The 23,081-nt window shown below is 43.7% G+C and overlaps 1 protein-coding gene across 3 annotated transcripts in view; it reads right to left on the reverse strand.

Moving 5' to 3' along the window:
- The window catches only part of LOC135526583 (protocadherin-1-like), a 430,021-nt gene that overhangs the window by 135,961 nt on the left and 270,979 nt on the right, over positions 1–23,081 (reverse strand). The window contains exon 5 of one of the 3 annotated variants that reach the window (XM_064955087.1): positions 21,648–22,621. The exons of the other annotated variants lie outside the window; for them this stretch is intronic. Coding sequence (XP_064811159.1) covers positions 22,578–22,621 — 44 coding nt within the window. The 3' untranslated portion in view covers positions 21,648–22,577. Of the gene's footprint in view, positions 1–21,647; positions 22,622–23,081 lie in introns of those variants that run through there. 3 annotated transcript variants of the gene reach the window in all.

Genomic DNA, 23,081 nt, shown 5'->3' on the forward strand with positions numbered 1-23,081 from the left:
GGCTTAATTACCAACAACGAAAATAACGAAAATAACCTCACACTCAACGTCAACAAAACTAAGGAGATGATTGAAAACAGCAGAGTGAACACCCCCCTATCCACATCGACGGAACAGTAGCGGAGAGGGTAGTAAGTTTTAAGTTCCTCGGCATACACATCACAGACAAACTGAATTGGTCCACCCACACAGAAAGCATCGTGAAGAAGGCGCAGCAGCGCCTCTTCAACCTCAGGAGGCTGAAGAAATTTGGCTTGTCACCAAAAGCACTCACAAACTTCTAAAGATGCACAATAAATTGCATCCTGGCGGGCTGTATCACCGCCTGGTACGGCAACTGCTCCGCCCACAACCGTAAGGCTCTCCAGAGGGTAGTGAGGTCTGCACAACGCATCACCGGGGGCAAACTACCTGCCCTCCAGGACACCTACACCACCAGATGTTACAGGAAGGCCATAAAGATCATCAAGGACATCACCCACCCGAGCAACTGCCTGTTCACCCCTGCTATCATCCAGAAGGCGAGGTCAGTACAGGTGCATCAAAGCTGGGACCGAGAGACTGAAAAACAGCTTCTATCTCAAGGCCATCAGACTGTTAAACAGCAACCACTAACATTGAGTGGCTGCTGCCAAACACACTTAAAACTTACTACTCCAGCCACTTTAATAATGGGTGGTAGGGTAGCCTAGTGGTTAGAGCGGTGGACTAGTAACAGGAAGGTTACAAGTTCAAACCCCCGAGCTGACAAGGTACAAATCTGTCGTTCTGCCCCTGAACAGGCAGTTAACCCACTGTTCCTAGGCCATCATTGAAAATAAGAATTTGTTCTTAACTGACTTGCCTAGTGAAATAAAGATAAAACACATAAAAAAATTATGGGAAATGATGTAAAATATATCACTAGCCACTTTAAACAATGCTACCTAATATAATGTTTACATACCCTACATTATTCATCTCATATGTATACGTATATACTGTACTCTATATCATCTACTGCATCCTTATGTAATACATGTATCACTAGCCACTTTAACTACGCCACTTTGTTTACATACTCATCTCATATGTATATACTGTACTTGATACCATCTACTGTATCTTGCCTATGCTGCTCTGCACCATCACTCATTCATATCTTTATGTACATCTTCTTTATCCCCTTACACTGTGTATAAGAAATTAGTTTTGGAATTGTTAGTTAGATTACTTGTTGGTTATTACTGCATTGTCGGAACAGGAAGCACAAGCATTTTGCTACACTCGCATAAACATCTGCTAACCATGTGTATGTGACAAATAAAATTTGATTTGATTTGATTTGACCTTGTAAAACTGTTTCTAACTTTATTCAGCCTTGTAATACTGTTTCTGAATGTATCCAGCCATGTAATACTGTTTCTGAATGTATCCAGCCTTGTAATACTGTTTCTGAATGTATCCAGCCATGTAATACTGTTTCTAACTGTATCCAGCCTTGTAATACTGTTTCTGAATGTATCCAGCCATGTAATACTGTTTCTAACTGTATCCAGCCTTGTAATACTGTTTCTGAATGTATCCAGCCTTGTAATACTGTTTCTAACTGTATCCAGCCTTGTAATACTGTTTCTAACTGTATTCAGCCTTGTAATACTGTTTCTGAATGTATCCAGCTGTGTAATACTGTTTCTGAATGTATCCAGCCATGTAATATTGTTTCTGACTGTCTCCAGCCGTGTACTACTGTTTCTGACTCTATCCATTATTGTAATAGTGTCTCTGACTCTGTTTCTAGCCTTGTAATAGAGGGCAATATCAAAGACTGTCCGGCTGCCGTGACAACAGCCCAGGATGAGACATACAGACCAGGCAGACCTCCTAATTGGCCAGTGCACTCGCAGGGCACAGCTTCCTTATCCCCAGACTGACTGAGGCAGACCAGAGAAAAGATCAGCAAATAGCAGATAAATATGAAAGCAGTGACAGCTTTTCTTTGACATTATTGCCTGGCTCAGGCCGGCACAATAGGAAAGGTATAAAGGGTGCAGATGTTTAGTCGCGATGGGGGGCTATTGAAAATATTGAAAACCAGAAGCAGGATGATGTAGCAGGCAGCCTTGCTACTTGGCACAGGAAATTGATTCTGGCCCCAGTGAGCGTGAGGCCCTCTATCACGTGTCGTGGCAGCAACAGAAAAGCTGGTTGGTCATGCGGTCAAGCGCTGCCATCGATAAAGTAGACTCTTTTCCCCTAACAACAGCAGCAGAGACCGCGGCATCAAGATGATAAGGCCTGGCAAGAGCTGCTTTTGAGCAAATATCATATATGTTTTGTAAATCTTTCAATACTACATTTACATTTTTGTTATTTAGCAAACACTCTTATTCAAAGTGACTTAAGAAGTCGCAAAACCTAGAATACTAACGTAGAAACTAAAAACAATGTTCAATTGACTTTGTATTAACCAAAATGGCTGCCATTGCTGTGTTTTTTTTTAAGATGCTCACAATAGTAGAGAGAGTCTGTGTGTAGTTTCCAGTAGAACAACACAATTATAGCTGAGCGAGACACTGCAGTTCAAAATGGCCTACGCACAGATTGGAGCCTTCGGGATAGATTTCAAGTCAGTGATTATCCTCGACAAAACTCCTTCGGCTATCAATAGGAGCCAACGAAATTGCCACTCTAGCTATTCCTTCAGCTCTTACGGGTGAAATATGTGTGGATTTTTTTTTCATTCCATTGTAGTGTCTGGCAGTAGTGGAAGGAGGCATGTCTAGGAGGATTTAGAGAGGAGAAAATACATTACTAAGTAAAATGAGGATTGGTCTATAGACGATTTGGCTGTATGCTGAATCTACCTCAGGTGAGGATTAAAATAAACTGGCCTGCTCTGCAGAATGGGGATTGCGGTCCATCAAGGTATTCAGCCCCTCATCCTGACTAGAGTTAAGCTAGGTAAGAGGACCTGCTAAATCATGACTCATGCTTGGCTAACAACATTAAGGCAATCACTCCATCGAGGCTATGCTAACATAGCACCTGTGCTAGTTTTATGGACCCAGTAGCACTCTACCTATGCTAATCCAGCTAGCATTCACTGCATTAGGCTTAATAGAATCCTTTCTATGCTAGTCATTGTAATTGAACAAACCTGGGCTGGCTAAAGTACCGTTTAGCCACTAAACTCTTCATTAATTGAGATGAGCACTAATCTGTGTGACTTAAAACGTTCAGGTGGGCATAATAATAACCAATAGTATGTCACTAAAACACCTTTAAAATTATATTAGTTAAAGCACACCTTTTCAAAAGTATGTATTTCGTTGAAGTCTTAGAGCGGTATTCAATTAGCTGTTCAGTCTGTGTAAATTGAATGCTGATATGTCACACTAAAAACAAGATATCTTTTTAGTAAAAGACTAAAGTGGTGAAGTTCAGTAGGAAGAGACCTTGCAGACATTAATGCTTTCACTGAAGAGTTACACATCAATCTGTTTTATTTAAGAGAGGGTGACACAGGTCCATTTCTGCTTTGTATCGATTTCCAATGTATTTATTTTCCCGGGCCTTGTTTGAGCCTGCGGGGAACTTATATAATTACATTTAGAGATAGGGTACAGAATTCTCTGAGTAAACTGTAGAATAAAGTGTGTGTGTGTGTGTGTGTGTGTGTGTGTGTGTGTGTGTGTGTGTGTGTGTGTGTGTGTGTGTGTGTGTGTGTGAGATTCATGCTCTGTCAGGTAACTGGGCAGCAATTCCCCAAACACACCCCACTGCGTACCCCCTACCCGGGCCCCCGTTTCCATGGCAATCCCTGTAGAGCGCCCCAGCGGGACGGCAATATAAACAGAGTCGACTCAAACCACTGGAGATCGGGTGGTGTGTGTGTGTGTGTGTGCGTTATAACAAAGCCCAGAGAACTCCTCCTAGCATCTTCACTCTCAACATTGACCCTCTCGCCTTCTGAGATTCCATAACCCCCTGAGCCCCCAGTCTCTCGCCGCCACGCTGGAGAGAGGGTGGCGTGTGAGGCTATCTTTTCCTGGACCTCTCTCTCACAACAACAAAAACAACCCATTCGATTCTTCACTGTCTCCCTGGAGGTGAGCGCTTTCTTAGCAACCGCAGCATTGGCTAACTCCCTGAATGCTCAGAGATGGCTGGCCCAATGCTCAGGGACAGTGACCCAGAGCTCCGCGAGCTAGCCAGCCATCTGTCCTGTAGATGCTGGAGTAGCCAGCCAGACACCCAGGGACAGCTTCTGGCGCTAGGGGAGGTAACTGGAGAAGGCTAGATATGTCCGAGCCTTCTAACAAGTCCATGGGGCTTCTAAAAGTGATATTCACCTGGAAAGATTTTCAGATCCCTGTTAGCACATCAACACATCATTTTACATAATAGTCCTATTCAATGTATACTTTACTTGAAGTCGAGGATTCAGTAAGTTATAATCAAACAATCTGGAATGCTCTCTTTGAAAGTACAGTTTAATAAATGTATGCATATTTCTAAATCCAACATATTTGAATAAAACTCCTATGTTCCCCTTATAAAAAGCATTGATGGTTAACCTCAAATTTCCTCAGGTAACTTGCATTTTAGGCTAATAGTTTTATATCCTAATTCATGCCACAGGGATTTGTTGATCCGTTTGCTACATATAACTAAATTAATGCCGGACTCTCATGTTTCCTTATTCAGACCGCAGGAAAATCTAACTCCCATTCCCTTTCTGAGATGCCAATTTAAGCACATTGCACGATAATAACCAGGAGACAGAAATGTAATACTCATATTTCCCTGCCCTAACGATATTAAAGAGGAGGGCTCGTATTTTTCCTCATCGGTGAGGGTTCTCGCACTGTTTTTCTGACTGGGGACACAGGAGAATTGAACGGACGGCATGTGGTCAGGCTCCGGCGAGGTTTGGGGGGGGTTGGGGGGGCTCAGGAGACGGAAGAGAGACCACAGAGGAATCGATGGACTGAAATAACAATGAGAGCTCAAGGCCAGTGAAGGAGGAACCCAGAGAGAGGCAGAGAGAGAGAGCGAGAGAGAGAGAGAGAGAGAGAGGGACAACGTCCTAAATAGTAGGCCAGTTGAGTATGCAAAAAAAAGGTTTAATTGTATGCAACATTCCAAAAATAGAGTACTTTAAATGCCCAGAAGTCATAGTCATTTCGGTTTTGACAACAGCTGATCAATTAGATATGGGATGCGCCTTATTGAAATCAACAGCGGAAAACAACACAATCACGCAAGGCACATTCTTAGTATGTGAAAATCGTATGTTTAATAGAATATGACATTTCAGAAAATAAGTATGGTAATGATGCCAGGATGCCAGGACTTTTCCACAATGCATTGGAAGAGGTGGGCTGCGAATTAAAGGCCCTAGTTCTCTTCAAGTAGCCAACAACAAAACCAAGGAAGTTAATTGGGAAGCTTCTGTGGTGGTGTTCAAATGTAGGCTAAGTCATTTTTGTTCTCCTTAAAATGATCACTAGTATTGCATCTTTGAAAATCTTTTTACCCATAGTGGATTTCTGTTTTCTGACTGGTGTTTTTTGTTTTCTTGGCCTTTGTCAGGGCTTTTAAACTAAATACTAAACCATCTTTCGATTTCTGCACGTGTCGGCACTGGGGACCTGGGATGTGGCTGCGTTATTGGTGTCATGTTAATCAGGCCTTTTAATTTGAACACATGGATTGTTTTAGTTTTGTAGGCGTGGTTAGTTTTGTAGGCGTGGCTACCTACAACTTTTATTCAAAGTTCAGAGAAATTTATGAAATTGGAATTGAGCATTATCAGGCTGGTGTATGGGATACATGTCTGTTGAATTTGGAAAAATCCACCCGCACTCGGCCCCGCCCCACCTACTCAGCCAATCAGGAGCCAACTGATTTGCGGCCGTGGCATACTGCATACTTTTTACCAAATGTGCTAAATGGTATGCAACGATGAGTAAATAAAATGCAGTTTAAGTATCTAGTACGTCAGTATGGATATTTGCACACGGCCAGTGAAGGGCAGCGATATGACATACAATACCGCTTCATCTAGGTAGTATACAGAGAGACATTAAGACAAGAGAGCAAAATACAGGATAGCCATAGAGGTAAGGAATAATAGAGAAAGAGAAAAAGAGAGAGAGAGAGAGAGAGATAAATGAAAATAGAGAAAGAAAGAGAAAGAAAGAGAGAGAGAGAGAGAGAGAGAGAGAGAGAGAGAAAGAGAGAGAATGAGAGAGAGAGAAAGAGAGAGAAAGAGAGAGGGTAGAGACAGTGAAAGAGAGAAAGAGAAAGAGAGAGAGATAGAGGAGGGAAGGGTGGAGAGATAGAGAGAGAGAGAGGGATAGCGAGATTCTGTCAGACCTGGTCCCTGACAGTAAATCTTAGTAAGACAAAAACAATGGTGTTCCAAAAAAGGTCCAGTTGCCAGGACCACAAATACAAATTCCATCGAGAGCACAAAATAAAGCACAAAATAAACTATACATACTTTGGCTTAAACATCAGCAACACAGGTAACTTCCACAAAGCTGTGAACATGCTCAGAGACAAGACAGGAAGGGCCTTCTATGCCATCAAAAGGATCAGAAAATTTGACATACCAATTAGGATCTGGCAAAAAATACTTGAATCAGTTATAGAACCCATTGCCCTTTATGGTTGTGAAGTCTGGGGTCCGCTCACCAACAAATAATTCACAAAATGGGACAAACACCAAATTGAGACTCTGCATGCAGAACTCTGCAAAAACATCCTCTGTGTACAATGTAAAACACCAAATAAATGCATGCAGGGCAGAAATAGGTCGATTCCCCCTAATTCTCAAAATCCAGAAAAGAGCCGTTAAATTCTACAACCAACTAAAAAGAAACGATTCCCAAACCTTACATAACAAAGCCATCACCTACAGAGAGATGAACCTGGGGAAGAGTCCTGAGGCTCTGTTCACAAACACAAACAGACTCCAGAGAGCCCCAGGACAGCAACACAACTAGACCCAACCAAATCATGAGAAAACAAAAAATAATTTCTTGACACATTGGAAAGAATTAATAAAAGAAACAGTGGAAACTAGAATGCTATTTGGCCCTAAACAGACAGGACACAGTTGCAGAATACCTGACCACTGTGACTGACCCAAACTTAAGGAAGCATTGACTATGTACAGACTCAGTGAGCATAGCCTTGCTATTGAGAAAGGTCACCGTAGGCAGACCTGGCTCTCAGAAAATACAGGCTATGTGCACACTGCCCACAAAATTAGGTGGAAACTGAACTGCACTTCCTAACCTCCTGCCAAATGTATGACCATTTTAGAGACACATATTTCCTTCAGATTACACAGATCCACAAAGAATTTGAAAACAAACCCAATTTTGATCAACTCCTGTCATGACTGGCCTGTTCATGTCAGATTACTGTGGACCATAATCCTGCAGAGACATCTCTCACAACCACCAGTGAGGGAGAGATCCAGAGGTATGGAGGAGGGGGGTTTTATGACACCTCACGCCATTGTACATATTAAGGCAGCAGACAAAATCCCTTTGTCCTCTCAGTATGGAGGAATGGAATGTTTGATGGTGTCATGCTCTGACCTTAGAGAGCTGTTTTATTACTCTATTTGGTTAGGTCAGGGTGTGATGTGGGGTGGGCATTCTATAATTTGTTTTCCATGTTTCTTTATTTCTATGTTCTGACCGGGTGTGGTTCTCAATCAGGGACAACTGTCTATCGTTGTCTCTGATTGGGAATCATACTTAGGTAGCCCTTTTTCCCTCCTTTCAGTGTGGGTAATAATCTTTGTTAGTGGCACATTCATTTGTTGTTTTGTTGGTGACATTTACTAAACTGAAGGGAAATGTACTCTCATCACGCTGCAATTTGGTCTTCTTCCTTTGATGGCCGTGAAAGAACTACCCACAACCAAGGAACCAAGCAGCATGGCCAGGAGGAGCAGGGATCCTAGGCCTGGGAAAGGAGAGAATGGAGGACATTTTGGACATGGGAGGAGGTTATGGCAGGGGACAAGACCCTGCCATGGAAACAGGCTGAAGTAGCAAGGAAGGAACGACTTCGCTACCAGGAGTCACGGCAATGGAGCAGGCACGAGAGGCAGTTTTGGGGGGCACACAGGGAGTTTGGCTGAGTCAGGTTGGAAACCTGAGCCAACTCCCTGTGCTTACCGTGGTGAGCATCATACTGGTCAGGCACCGTGTTAGTGCCTGACCAGTGGAGCACAGGTTGTCCCCAGTGCGCGTACACAGCCCAATGCACTACATTCCAGCTCCCTGAATTGGCCGGGCTAGAGTGGGCATCCAGCCAGGTCGGAGGGTGCCGGCTCAGCGCATCTGGCCCCCAGTACGTCTCTACAGCCCAGGTTATCCTGCGCCAGCTCTGTGCACTGTGTCTCCGGTGCGTCTGCAAAGCCCAGTGCGTCCTGTGCCTGCGCCTCGCACGTGCCAGGCCAGAGTAACCATCCAGCCAGGACGGGTTGTGCAGGCTCTACGCTCGAGACCTGCAGTGCGCCTCCATGGCCCAGTGTATCCTGTGCCCACTCCCAGAGCCAGGCCTCCTGTATGTCTTCCAAGCCTGGTGAGTCCTGTGCCTGCTCCCAGAGCAAGGCCTCCTGTGTGTTTCTCCAGCCCAGTGATGATCCATGGCACGAAGCCTCCAGTGATGATCCATGGCATGAAGCCTCAAGTGATGTTCCATGGCACGAAGCCTCCAGTGATGCTCCATGGCACGAAGCCTCCAGTGATGATCCATGGCACAAAGCCTCCAGTGATGATCCATTGCACGAAGCCTCCAGTGATGATCCATGGCACGAAGCCTCCAGTGATGCTCCATGGCACGAAGCCTCCAGTGATGATCCATGGCACAAAGCCTCCAGTGATGATCCATTGCACGAAGCCTCCAGTGATGATCAATGGCACGAAGCCTCGAATGATGATCCATGGCAAGAAGCCTTCAGTGATGATCCATGGCAAGAAGCCTCCAGTGATGAGCCGTGGCACGAAGCCTCCAGTGAGGAGTCATGGCACGAAGCCTCCAACAACGGTCTCCAGTCCGGAGCCTCCAGCGACGTCCTTCAGTCCGGAGCCTCCAGCGACGGTCTCCAGTCTGGGGCCCGCAATGAGGGTGCCCCGTCCGGGGACCGAACGAGGTTGCACAGTCTGGGGCCCACAACGAGGGTGCCTAGTCCGGGGCCCGCAACGAGGTTGCACAGTCCGGGGCCCGCCATGAGGGTGCCCAGTCCGGGGCCCACAGCGAGGGTTCCCACTCCAAGGCCCGCAACGAGGGTCCCCAGTCCGGGGTCGGCGGCGAGGGTCCCCACACCAGAGGCGCCACCAAAGCGGGGTGAGCCAGTGGAGCGGGGTTTACGTCCCGCACCAGAGCCACCACCGCGGATAGATGCCCACATGGACCCACCCCTATAGGTTAAAGTTTTGCGGCACCTTCGGGGGGGGGGGGGTACTGTCACGCCCTGACCTTAGAGAGCCATTTTATTTATCTATTTGGTTAGGTTAGGGTGTGATGTAGGGTGGGCATTCTATGTTTTTGTTTTCAATTTCTTTATTTCTATGCTTTGGCCGGGTGTGGTTCTCAATCAGGGACAGCTGTCTATCATTGTCTCTGATTGGGAATCATACTTAGGTAGCCCTTTTTCCCTCCTTTCAGTGTGGTTAGTTATCTTTGTTAGTGGCACTATAGCCCTGTAAGCTTCACAGTTGTTTTAGTTTGTTGTTTTGTTGGCGACATTTACTAAACTAAAAGGGAAATGTACGCTCACCACACTGCACTTTGGTCTACTTCTTTCAACAGCTGTGGCAGATGGGCCTATGGAGAACCTACCTCAGAACAATAACATGCAATAAATGGACTTTGGGACAATATGTTTCAACAGCCAAAATGGTAGTAACGACGATAGATGTTATATGAAAATGAATGTCGTTTTTGTTATGTTATAAAAAGATGAATGACGATGTTATAACAAAAACATTGTAACTTGAAGAGTTTCCACAATATGTACCTGATGTTTGCATACTGTATGCTGTGTGGAAAATATCCAGATCAAAGAGAATGTTTTTGTAAAGATGAAATGTGAAGTTAGTTGTCTAAATTGGATCTGAGTAAAATCCAGACCTTGCCTCGTAACTAGTTACGCCCAGACAACTTGCCCTACAGGCAGAAACGGCCATTTCTGACCCGATGGTATAAAACATGTGAGTTAAGAATGAACATTTCAGACTTGGTGACCAAGCGCTGCAGCCAAAGTCTGAGTAGTCAGCAACCCCAAAACACAACACGAGGTTGAAGAAGACAAAGGAACCTTTAAACAATCTACGCTATGGATGAGTAGTTGTGTCTAAGAGGATGAATTCAAGCAGGACCACCCGGATATTCTCTCCAAGGAATCGTGTGTCTACACTGCTTTCATTCCCACGCTGGAACCACCTATATGACTGATTAGCCGTCCTCAGAAGACCCCTCTTTCAGAATAAGGGCGAGGAAACAGACCACCAAGAAAAGGAACACTGACATCCTGTGGACAATCAGAGAGTTACACCCGGTAACAACAGAAGTGGCGCCATCAGAGGAGAAGTGGGAATTCTGTCCTCGAGGAGATGCCCCATCAGAGACCTTCGACACGTAATTACATCATTATAGTCTGACCCATAAGACCGGCAGTTTAGGGCAAGGTTCAGGGCTAAACTAAGCATAGTTTACAAATGTACCCAGGAGTGCTTTTCTCTCGTGTACTCTCTCTTTTGAAATCCCTATTTTGTGTAACACGTGTCATATTGTGTTGGCCCGCTAGGGACCAGTTTCATTGTACTAAGTTCAATTGCCTAGACTGTGCTTGTGGATGCGTAGCTTATATTATAAGATTAACTTGTTAGTAAATACATAAAATAATCAACTAAATTGGTGTGGTATGGACTTATTTAGTCGGACTCGGGTTTGAGAAAGAGAGAAAGAGAGAGAGAGGAGGGAAGGGTAGAGAAAGATAGAGAGGAGGTTAGGGTAGAGAGAGAGAGAGAGAGAGAGAGGAGGGAAGGGTAGAGAGAGAGAGATAGAGAGAGGAGGGAAGGATAGACAGGAAGAGAGAAAGATAGAGGAAAGAAGTTGTGTAGAGCTAGATTTACTGGGACAGGGGGTGGGGTTTATGGGATAGGGGGTGGGGTTTATGGTCTATTTGGTGGGTTATCTGTGAGAGGGGGTGGGGTTTATGCACAAAACTTTACCACCATCTCAAATTGATTGGTTGTTTTCTCAGAGAGAGAGAGGCAAGTGGGTGAATGGCTCACTAGACCTATGGTAAATAGCCACTATATACTCCTTTCATGCTCTGTTATCACCCTGAGTATGAAACTATGCATCAATCCTAAGGTCTGTAAATGTTCTTATCTCACCACAAAAGGAGATGGTAAAATAAAACCAGACTATAAAGCTCTGAAAAAACTCTGGTTACTTCTAACAAATGAGCTGTACAGTGTATTCTAACAACGTAATCCATTTCTCCCTTCAACTTGATGCTCTGAGTGATTTATTCAAAGTATCAGATCCATTGGTCTGGTAATCAGCGGATCCAAACGTTTCGCAAGCGGTGAATCAGCATTGGTCTGGCATTGCCAAGTTTGGCTCATTGATTTATATTGCTTGAGCCAGTGTCCTTGTGCTGGCTAGTGTAGAGTAGACAAGTGTACTTTAAAAAGGTAATCTGCAGTTGCTACATTCATTTTTGGACTTATAAATGAATGATATGTACCCATTGATTCTTGAAGAATATAACTTCTAAATGCCTCATGAGCTTAGTTCAACTGTCATACCCCATCAGAACTACAAATATAATCTTGTTTAACTCCAATATTTGCAAACAAAGTCACTGTAACAAACACTGCATAGCCTCAACACAAAGCATACAACTACAATGTTGATATCCTGGATGGTAAATCTTTGCATCCATAGCTCTGTCTATCAGCCACATCCATCTGCTTTTTACCGAAACAGGAGTGGGGATCGTGTTTTGTTATTGTTTCAACTGCTGATTGCCGCTTTAAGAGTTGGCTCCAACCCTGTCCTCTGTACTCAATTACATTATGCAGCATGTATGACCTTTACCAGAGAACATGTAGGCCTGTCCATTCCTTCACAGACATGCACCCAGACGCAGACATGAACCCAGACACAGACATGCACCCAGACACAGACATGCACCCAGACACAGACATGAACCCAGACACAGACATGCACCCAGACAGAGACATGCACCCAGACACAGACATGAACCCAGACACAGACATGAACCCAGACACAGACACGAACCCAGACACAGACATGCACTCAGACACAGACATGCACCCAGACACAGACATGCACCCAGACACAGACATGAACCCAGACACAGACATGAACCCAGACACAGACATGAACCCAGACACAGACATGCACCCAGACACAGACATGAACCCAGACACAGACATGAACCCAGACAGAGACATGCACCCAGACGCAGACATGCACCCAGACACAGACATGCACCCAGACGCAGACATGCACCCAGACACAGACATGCACCCAGACACAGACATGCACCCAGACACAGACATGCACCCAGACGCAGACATGCACCCAGACACAGACATGCACCCAGACACAGACATGCACCCAGACACAGACATGCACCCAGACACAGACATGCACCCAGACACAGACATGCACCCAGACACAGACATGCACCCAGACACAGACATGCACCCAGACACAGACATGCACCCAGACACAGACATGCACCCAGACATAGACACGAACCCAGACACAGACATGAACCCAGACACAGACATGCACCCAGACACAGACATGCACCCAGACACAGACATGAACCCAGACACAGACATGAACCCAGACACAGACATGAACCCAGACACAGACATGCACTCAGACACAAACATGCACCCAGACACAGCCATGCACCCAGACACAGACATGAACCCAGACACAGACTTGAACCCAGACACAGACATGAACCCAGACACAGACATGCACCCAGACACAGACATGAACCCAGACACAGACACGAACCCAGACACAGACACGAACCCAGACATATCACCATAATCAGGTCTATAATTATTGACTCAGTTGATAAAGAAGAGCAGAAAAGACTGTATAAAATAAATAATACAAATACTGAACTATATTGTATTCACAACAAATGAGTGCATTATATTATTTTATTATTTTATACTAAAAACTATTTATAAAAACAAATATAAAAAAATATGATTATTATCCAGTCTTTTTTGCTCATTTTATCAAAGGCGACAATTATTTTGGACCCGACTCTACCCAGACACACACGCACACACACACACACACACACACACACACACACACACACACACACACACACACACACACACACACACACACACACACACACACACACACACACACAGTTGTTGTCATTGGCAGAAATGCAGATCTCAGCACTCCTAGCTGTTCTACATCAGTTGAAGGGAGCCTGTCCGCCACGCTGCAATTTACTGCTGCAGCCATGGAACCATTGGGGGGGGGGGGGGGGTTGACACACACAAGCACAAACACACACTCTGCCTCGACAGGAGTGCAGCAGGCCACCGCAGATAAGCACAAATAAACAAAAGCTCCAGCTAAATAAATCATCCCCTCTCTTTCCCTCTTTGCTCCATCCCGCTTTCTTTCTTTCTTTCCCTCCCTATGCAGGCAAGCAGGCAGGCAGCCAGCAGCCCGACCCAGGGCAAGGGGACATGCATCACCCAGGCAGAATTAGGAGACCGGAGGGCAGAGGGGGCTGAAGAGTAGCACAGAATTGTCTTAGCCTGAGACACAGCACTCAATACTGTAGGGCACAGGGCCTTGACACGTCCAATCACCCCCACATGCCCATCCCCCTGGAGGGTGGCGGGGTGAGATGAGGTCTCGGCTATGTGGAGGGCGGGTGTGTGTAGTAGTGAGTAAAAGTACAGCACAAGGGCCCTCCATAACAGATGGCTATACAGCCACACTATTCCCCAGTGATTGCATGGAGCCTGTAATCCACTGGACTGGAATATACACACAAACACTGTTCATCCAGTGAATATGCAATCATTATAATAAACATTGCTGGCATTGGCAGTACTCACAAGACTGTCTCGACTGGCATTCAGCATTACTGGGTAATTCAATGTCCGTCCAGGTAAGCATGACGTCCTGAGATTACTTCAAAACTGGCCACTAGGGGCAACGGTGAGCACTATTACCATCAAGTAGGCCAGGATGTTGCTAGGGCACTGTGGACGGGGAAGATGGATGTAGCAAGGGCTCTGTCGTACAGGGTTGGTGGATGTTGCTATGGCGCTATGGAAGGGGGTGGGTGATGTTGCTAGGGCGTTTGGGACGGGGATGGTGGGTGTTGAAAGGGGGCTGTCATACAGGGATGGTGGATGTTGCTATGGTGCTAAGGATGGGGGTGGTGGATGTTGCTAGGGCATTGTGGATGGGGATGGTGGATGTAGCTAGGGTGCTGTGGATGAGGATGGTGGATGGACATAAACTGGGAGCTCCAACTCTGAGAGTCGCGTGTTCAATCCCAGTTTTAGGCACTTGCATATTTTTGGTTTGTTTTAACCCTATACCAAACATTAACCCTTAGTAAACCCTCTTAGAGATTGGGCTACTTTTTTCAACATTCTGTTAAAAATCGCGCAACATTTCAACGTCCTGCTACTCATGCCAGGAATATAGTATATGCATATGATTAGTATGTGTGCATAGAAAACACTCTGAAGTTTCTAGAACTGGTTCAATAGTGTCTGTGACTATAACAGAATGAGTTCCGTGGTCAAAATCGCCAGAAAACCTGGTCACTAAATCGACGAAGAAAAAATCAATCCGCCAGCCAATGTTTTGTCTATTGGAAGGAAAAATAATTAAGGGTGAGATTACAGTTCCTACAGCTTCCACACGATGTCGCCAGTGTTGTGACTTCGGTTCAACTAAATCGCTGGTCATCTGAGTAATAGCCACATCCGGTTGTCAAGTCCACAGCTGTAAACAATGGAACCGGAAAAGTTAGTTATGTTTCCCAAACTCGTGCTTATTGAATACAGATCGCTCCGTGATCAATTTGATCGTTTATTAACGTTTAGTAATACCTAAAGTTGGATTACAGAAGTAGTTTGAAGTGTTTTATCAAAGTTTATAGGCAACTTTTTAATTTTAAAAAATAACGTTGCGTTTAAAAAATGTGTTTTTACTGGATCTGACGGTGTTCATAAATTGACATTTTGGGCACACAAGGACCGATTTAATTGAAAAAAAAGACCCAATTGTGATGTTTATGGGACCTATAGGAGTGCCAACAAAGAATCTCTTCAAAGGTAATGAATGTTTTATATTTTATTTCTGCGTTTTGTGTAGCGCCGGCTACGCTAATTCCTTTGTTTACGTCCCTTCTGGTATTTCGGCGTGTTGCCTGCTATCAGATAATAGCTACTCATGCTTTCGCCGAAAAGCATTTTACAAATCTGACTCATTGGCTTGATTCACAACGAGTGTAGCTTGAATTGACTACCCTGCATGTGAATTTTAATGAACGTTTGAGTTTTAACGAGTGCTATTAGCATTTGGCATAGCGCCTTTGCATTTATTGTTGGCAGGGGGTGCGGTTGCATCCCGGGTGGGCCAGACAGGTTAACGGATTCACCTGAACACGCCTGAACTGGATCTATAACATTTTTGAAGACAAAAAACAACACTTTTTTTAACCATCACAAAATGGACGTTGTACGGTTTCTTGTAAAGTACTATAGATAAATGTCTGCTTCTATTAACTTCTTGAAACTCCCCATCCCGGATCCGGGTTTGTGACTAAAGCCTCAGGCTCATTAGCATAACGCAACGTTAACGATTTCTGAAAATCGCAAATAAAATGAAAATAATGCGTCTGCTCTCAAGCTTAGCCTTTTCTTAACAACACTGTCATCTCAGATTTTCAAAATATGCTTTTGAACCATAGAAATTGACTAATTTGTGTAAGAGTATGCAAAGCTAGCATAGCATTTTGAGTAGCATTTAGCACGCAACATTTTCACAAAAACCAGATAACCAAATAAATAAAATCATTTACCTTTGAAGAGCTAATGATGTTTTCAATGAGGAGACTCTCAGTTACATACCAAATGCGCAGTTTTTCCTGAAAGCGTCTGTGTGTAGGAGAAATCGTTCCGTTTTCTACATTGCGTCTGGCTACCGAAACGAACCGAAAATTCAGTCACCTACAACGTAAAACTTTTTCCGGATTAACTACATAATATCGACTGAAACATGGCAAACGTTGTTTGGAATCAATCCTCAAGGTGTTTTTTCACATATTTCTTCATTGATATGCAGTTCGTGGAAGCTTGCTTTCCTCTCTGTATCCCATGGAAAAATACTGGCAGGTGACTTTTGCGCACCAATTTCGGCGCAGGACACCGGGCAGACACCGGGCAGACACCTGGTAAATGTGGTCTCTTATGGTCAATCTTCCAATGATCTGCCTACAAATACGTCACAATGCTGCAGACACCTTGGGGAAACGACAGAAAGGGCAGGCTCATTCCTCTCGCATTCACAGCCATATAAGGAGACAATGGAAAACAGAGCCTCAAAAATCCTGCTCATTTCCTGGATGCCATCTCATCTTGGTTTTGCCTGAAGCTCACGTTCTAGGGCACGCACAGAGAATATCTTGCTCGTTCTGGACACGTCAGAGTGTTTTCTTTCGAATGCTATCAATTATATGCATAGTCGAGCATCTTTTTGTGCCAAAATATCTTGTTTAAAACGGGAACATTTTTCATCCAAAAATGAAATAGCGCTAAGCTAGCTTTGCATACTCTTACACAAATTAGTCAATTTCTATGGTTCAAAAGCATATTTTGAAAATCTGAGATGACAGTGTTGTGAAGAAAAGGCTAAGCTTGAGAGCAGACACATTATTTTCATTTTATTTGCGATTTTCAGAAATTGTTAACGTTGCGTTATGATATGAGCCTGAGGCTTTAGTCACGATCCCGGATCCGGGATGGGGAGTTTCAAGAGGTTAATGCACATTTTGTGGAATTAAAGGTAAAAAAACGGTAAACCGTCTCACATCAAAGTACATAAGCCTAGGGTGTAAGGCTTAACCTCTTACATCTATGGGGGCGCTATTTAATTTTTGGATGAAAAACGTTCCCGTATTAAACAAGATATTTTGTCACTAAAAGATGCTCGACTATGCATATAATTGACAGCTTTGGAAAGAAAACACTCTGACGTTTCCAAAACTGCAAAGATATTGTCTGTGAGTGCAAAAGAACTGATGTTACAGGTGAAACCCAGATAAAAATCCAATCAGGAAGTGCCGCATTTTTTGAAACCGCCTCATGCCAACGACTCCTTATATGGCTGAGAATGAGCTACGAATGAGCTTACGTTTTCCACGCATTCCCCAAGGTGTCTACGGCATTGTGACGTCTTTTTAAGCATTTCCATTGAAGAATAGCTGTAAGGGACCATATATAGCATGTGGTCACATGGTGTCTCCCTCAGAAAATCTTGCGTAAAATACTGAGGTAGCCATTTTTCCAATCGCTTTTTATGAGAAACCAATTGCCTCAACAGATATATTATCGAATATATTTGTTAAAAACACCTTGAGGATGGATACTAAGCAACGTTTGCCGTGTTTCTGTCGATATCATGTAGCTAATTTAGAAAAAAGTTTGGCGTTATAGTAGTAGCATTTTTTGGTCGATTTCTCAGCCAAGCATGGTGAAGAAACGGGAGCTATTTCGCCTACAAAATAATATTTTGGGAAAAAATGAACATTTGCTATCTAACTGGGAGTCTCCTGGGTGAAAGCATCTGAAGTTCTTCAAAGGTAAATGATTTAATTTGGTTGCTTTTCTTATTTTTGTGAAAATGTTGCCTGCTGCCAGCAGAGCCTAGTATAGCATTATGCCACGATAAACTTACACAAATGCTTGTCTAGCGTTGGCTGTAACGCATATTTTGAAAATCTGAGATGACAGTGTTGTTAACAAAAGGCTAAGCTTGTGATTGAATTTATTTATTTCATTTCATTTGCGATTTTCATGAATAGGAAAAGTTTCTAGGGGTATTTATGTCCGCTGCGTTATGCTAATGCATTTGAGGCTATGATTACGCTCCCGGATATGGGTTTGCTCTTCGCAAGAGGTTAAACCTTACCTGAACCCTTACCTTAACCCTTACCTTAACCCTTACCTGAATGCTTACCTTAACCCTTACCTTAACCTTAACCCTTACCTGAACCCTTACCTTAAAACCTCTAGTGACACATAAATCTTCCTAGAAAATATTCCTATTCATTCCTATCACAAGTGTGAAATATATTGGAACACAGCTTAGCCTTTTGTTAATCCTGTCATCTCAGATTTTCAAAATATGCTTTACAGCCAAAGCTAGACAAGCATTTTTGTAAGTTTATCGATAGCCTAGCATAGCATTATGCCTTGCTAGCAGCAGGCAACCTTGTCAAGAAAATCAGAAAAGCAATCAAAATAAATTGTTTACCTTTGATGAACGTTGGATGTTTTCACTCACGAGACTCCCAGGTAGATAGCCAAAGTTCATATTTTCCCAAAATATTATTTTTGTAGGCGAAATAGCTCCGTTTGTTCTTCACGTTTGGCTGAGAAATCGACCGGAAATTGCGGTCATGACAACGCTAAAAAATATTCCAAATTAGCTCCATAATATCGACAGAAATTTGACAAACGTTGTTTATAATCAATCCTCAAGGTGTTTTTCAAATATCTATTCGATAATATATCAACCGGGACAATTGGTTTCTCAGTAGAAGCGATTGGAATAATGGCTACCTCTGTATTTTACGCGAGAATTCTCTGTGAGCATCAGGTGACCACTTGCGCAATGAAGACGCGTGCGGGTATTCTACAACATAAATACGTAAAACTAGGTGACAATGCTGTAGACACCTTGCGGAATACGTAGAAAGCGTAATCTGGTTGATAGGGCATTCACACCTCAATAGCGACGCATCGGAACGCAGGGCTTTCAAAAGATGAGTCACTTCCGGACTGGATTTTTCTCAGGCTTTTGCCTGTAACATCAGTTCTGTTATACTCACAGACAATATTTTTACAGTTTTGGAAACTTTAGAGTGTTTTATATCCTAAGCTGTCAATTATATGCATATTCTAGCATCTTGTCCTGACAAAATATCCCGTTTAATTTGGGAACGTCCTTACCTTAACTCTTACCTTAACTCTTACCTTAACCCTTACCTTAACCCTTACCTTAACCCTTACCTTAACTCTTACCTTAACCATTCAGAATTAATGCCTAAACTTAAGCTTAGAAATGTGACGTTTACGGACAAACGTTGGATTCTGCAGTGAGACACACACAAAAAAACACATAGACACACACACAAGCACCTTCCCTTCCGCCTGGATATGTTGTCTTCATTTACAAAGATATTGGCTTGCAAGAATATCCCAGCAAGTGTCTCAGTTCAGTACAGTGTTTATCACAGCTGTGGGCCACTGCTTACAGCATTATATAATGTGTGTGTGTGTGTGTGTGTGTGTGTGTGTGTGTGTGTGTGTGTGTGTGTGTGTGTGTGTGTGTGTGTGTGTGTGTGTGTGTGTGTGTGTGTGTGTGTGTGTGTGTGTGTGTGTGTGTGAGAGAGAGAGAGAAATAGAGAGAGAGAGACTTGTGAATTTTGTTTCTGCTGGTATATGTGTGCAAACGTAATGTTATTTGTGAATAGGATTGATGGTGCCATATCCATCGTCTGCCTCTATGTGTGTCTTCACTTGCCGCTTGATCCTCTGTACTTATCAAATCACATTTTATTGGTCACATACACATATTTAGCAGATGTTTTTGCGGGTGTAGCGAAATGCTTGTGCCTATGTATATGTGTGTGTGTGAGAGAGTTTCCCTTCAGCAGGCCCTTCTAAGGACAAAGTAGCTGTGGCTGTGGTTACGCTGGGAGCCTCTGACAGCTGCAGGGGGCCTGGGGTTTGACCCACTGCCAGCCCCATCATAGGCTGCTCATTTGGAGACAGGGAGAGGGGAGAGAGGCGCCCTGAGCAGGCCCTAGAGAGCCCTTCAGAGGCAGCGGGGAGTGGGGAGAAAGGAGCCTAGAGCTGAGGGACAGAGGGATGGTGGGGTTTGGAGGGTGGGATAGAGACATGAAGGCACACAGCCACCACAACCCAGGAGAGGAGAGGAGAGGAGAGGAGAGTGAAAGGATGAGAAAGTGAGAGGAAAGGGAGAAAGACAGAGATACACAGAGAAAGAGAGAGATATTGAGAGATATAGACATGGATTGACACAGAGAGAGACAGATACAGACAGAGAGAGACAGAGATAGACATGGAGAGACAAAGACAGAGAGAGAAATATACAAAGAGACACACACAGAGATAGACAGAGAGAGACCCACGGAGATAGACAGAGAGAGAGACACACAGAGATAGACAGACACACATTGAGGGACAGTGAGAGAAACAGTGAGAGAGTGAGAAAACTAAGAGAGAGGGAATATTTTGGTAGGTCTGAAATTCCAATTTGGGAGAACATGTCATCTGCTCTGAAGAAATGAGTCACGGGGCTTTGCACAGTGGTATTCCATGGGAACATTGGTTCTGTGGGGACACATTTTTGTGGGGACACATTTTTGTGGCGCGGGGACAAGGGCCAGGGGCAGGGCAGCCCTTCAGCTCTGTGGGAAACATGGGTCGGCAGTGCTCTGTGGGAAACAGGGGTCGGCAGTGCTCTGTGGGAAACATGGGTTGGCAGTGCTCTGTGGGAAAGGTTCCACACGGCGTGGCCTGCCTTTGATTAGCGCTCCACTTCCTGTCTTCCCTCCACCCCCCCACTGTGTCCACCCATCATCCCAATCCTCCCACTCCTTTCTCTCCCCTCTCGTTACCTCAGTCCCTCATTCCCCAATTTCCTCTCCTCCCTCTTGTTGTGGACTTAGAGAGTGAGGAGGGGATGTGATGGAGGGGGTTTACAGGACAAATGTCAAAGAGCAAAGACCCCCATAGGAACCAAAAAAAAACAAAATAGGCACATGAACAGATGGTGGTGTTGCGCTCCACTGACGTGCCCACCACTGTGACCTAATGACCTGAATGGCTCCTTCCTCTCTTTTTCCATCTCTCCCTCTCAGTGGTTCATCCCCTAAAGATTGTCTGTTCATTGTTTATCATGGGAAATGCCTTTGAGGGTTGGTGGACATTTAAAAACAAGAGAAAGGCTGAATTTTGTGAAGTGTGCTCAACCCAACATCCAGATGAAAATGTGCCCAGGACACGTTTTTTCAGTTGAGAGAAAACATTTTGGAGTTGTTTTTATCAGGATGTTGGATTGAGTGCGGTAGACCAGACTGTTGAGTGAAATACACAGTCAACTATTCCCAACAGCTGGAATAGGCGCACCAACTGAACAGTGGTGTAAAGTACTTCAGTAAAAATACGTAAAAGTACTACTTAAGCAGTTTTTGGGGTATCTGTACTTTACTATTTATATTTTGGTCAATTATTACGTTAACTTCACTACATTCCTAAAGAAAATGATGTACTTTCTACTCCATACATTTTCCCTGACACCCAAAAGTACTTGTAACATTTTGAAGGCTTTGCAGGACAGGAAACGTTCTAAATCACACACTTACCAAGAAATCATTCATGTTCCTCCCTACTGCCTCTGATCTGGCAGACTCACGAAACTCATGCTTCGTTTCTAAATGATGTCTGAGTGTTGGAAGGTGCCCCTGGCTAAAAAACAAGAAAATGGTGCCGCCTGGTTTTCTTAATATAAGGAATTTGAAATACTTTATACTTTTACTTTTGATACTTCTTGACACTCTAATGTACTTGTCCTCTTGCTCAGTTGTGCACCGGGGCCTACCACTCCTCTTTATATTCTGGTTTGAGACAGTTTGCACTGTTCTATGAAGAGAGTAGTACAATGAGTTGTATGATATCTTCAGTTTCTTGGCAATTTCTCGCATAGTATAGCCTTCATTTCTCAGAACAAGAATAGACTGACGAATTTCAGAAGAAAGGTATTTTTTTCTGAACATTTTGAGCCTGTAATCAAACCCATAAATGCTGATGCTCCAGATACTCAACTAGTCTAAAGACGACCAGATTTATTGCTTCTTTAATCAGTACAACAGTTTTTAGCTGTGCTAACATAATTACAAAAGGGTTTTCTAATGATCAATTATCCTTTTAAAATGATAAACATGGATAAGCTAAAACAACGTGCCATTAGAACACACAAGTGATAGTTGCTGATAATGGGCCTCTTTACAACTATGTAGATATTCCATAAAAAAAACTGTCATTTACAAAATTAACAATGTCTATGCTGTATTTCTGATCAAGTTGATGTTATTTTAATGGACAAAAAAAGTGCTTTTCTTTCGAAAACAAGAAAATGTCTACATGACCCCACACCTTTGAATGGTAGTGTACATAATATCAGATGGGCAGTGTTTAGAAGACAGGTGGAAGTGTCCCTCGTTTCCAATGAAAAGCAGCTGGAAATGAGAAAACAAGGAGAAAGCATTTATTTTTTCATGTTGTTGTCAACAAATTCAGATGCAGAGCAACCGTTACATTTTTTAAACATAATACCTGGAAGTATTGTCTGTCATATCCTTAACAATAAAACCGCCATAGGCCAACGGCCACTGACGTTTGATTTTGTAAACAAATCTGCCATTTTGAAAGCAATGTCCTGCTCCTTCCCTGACTCTTCCTAAATATTCAGATTTAACATTGTTCAGTTGTCAGAATTTCTTTATCACAAACAGAAAGGTATTTAAAGGCCGTTTACCTGTTTCTTCACCTAGTACTACGTTAAGGGCACAAGACAAATGAGCTTTAGGACATTGGTACCCAGGTGATAATGTGTCTCTCTCCACACTGAATGAATTGGATGTAGGAATGATAGAAACTGACATTTGTGCACATGACTTCACAAGTCATGTATGATCT

This window comes from Oncorhynchus masou, chromosome 32, assembly GCF_036934945.1.
Source record: "Oncorhynchus masou masou isolate Uvic2021 chromosome 32, UVic_Omas_1.1, whole genome shotgun sequence".
NCBI lineage: Eukaryota > Metazoa > Chordata > Actinopteri > Salmoniformes > Salmonidae > Oncorhynchus > Oncorhynchus masou.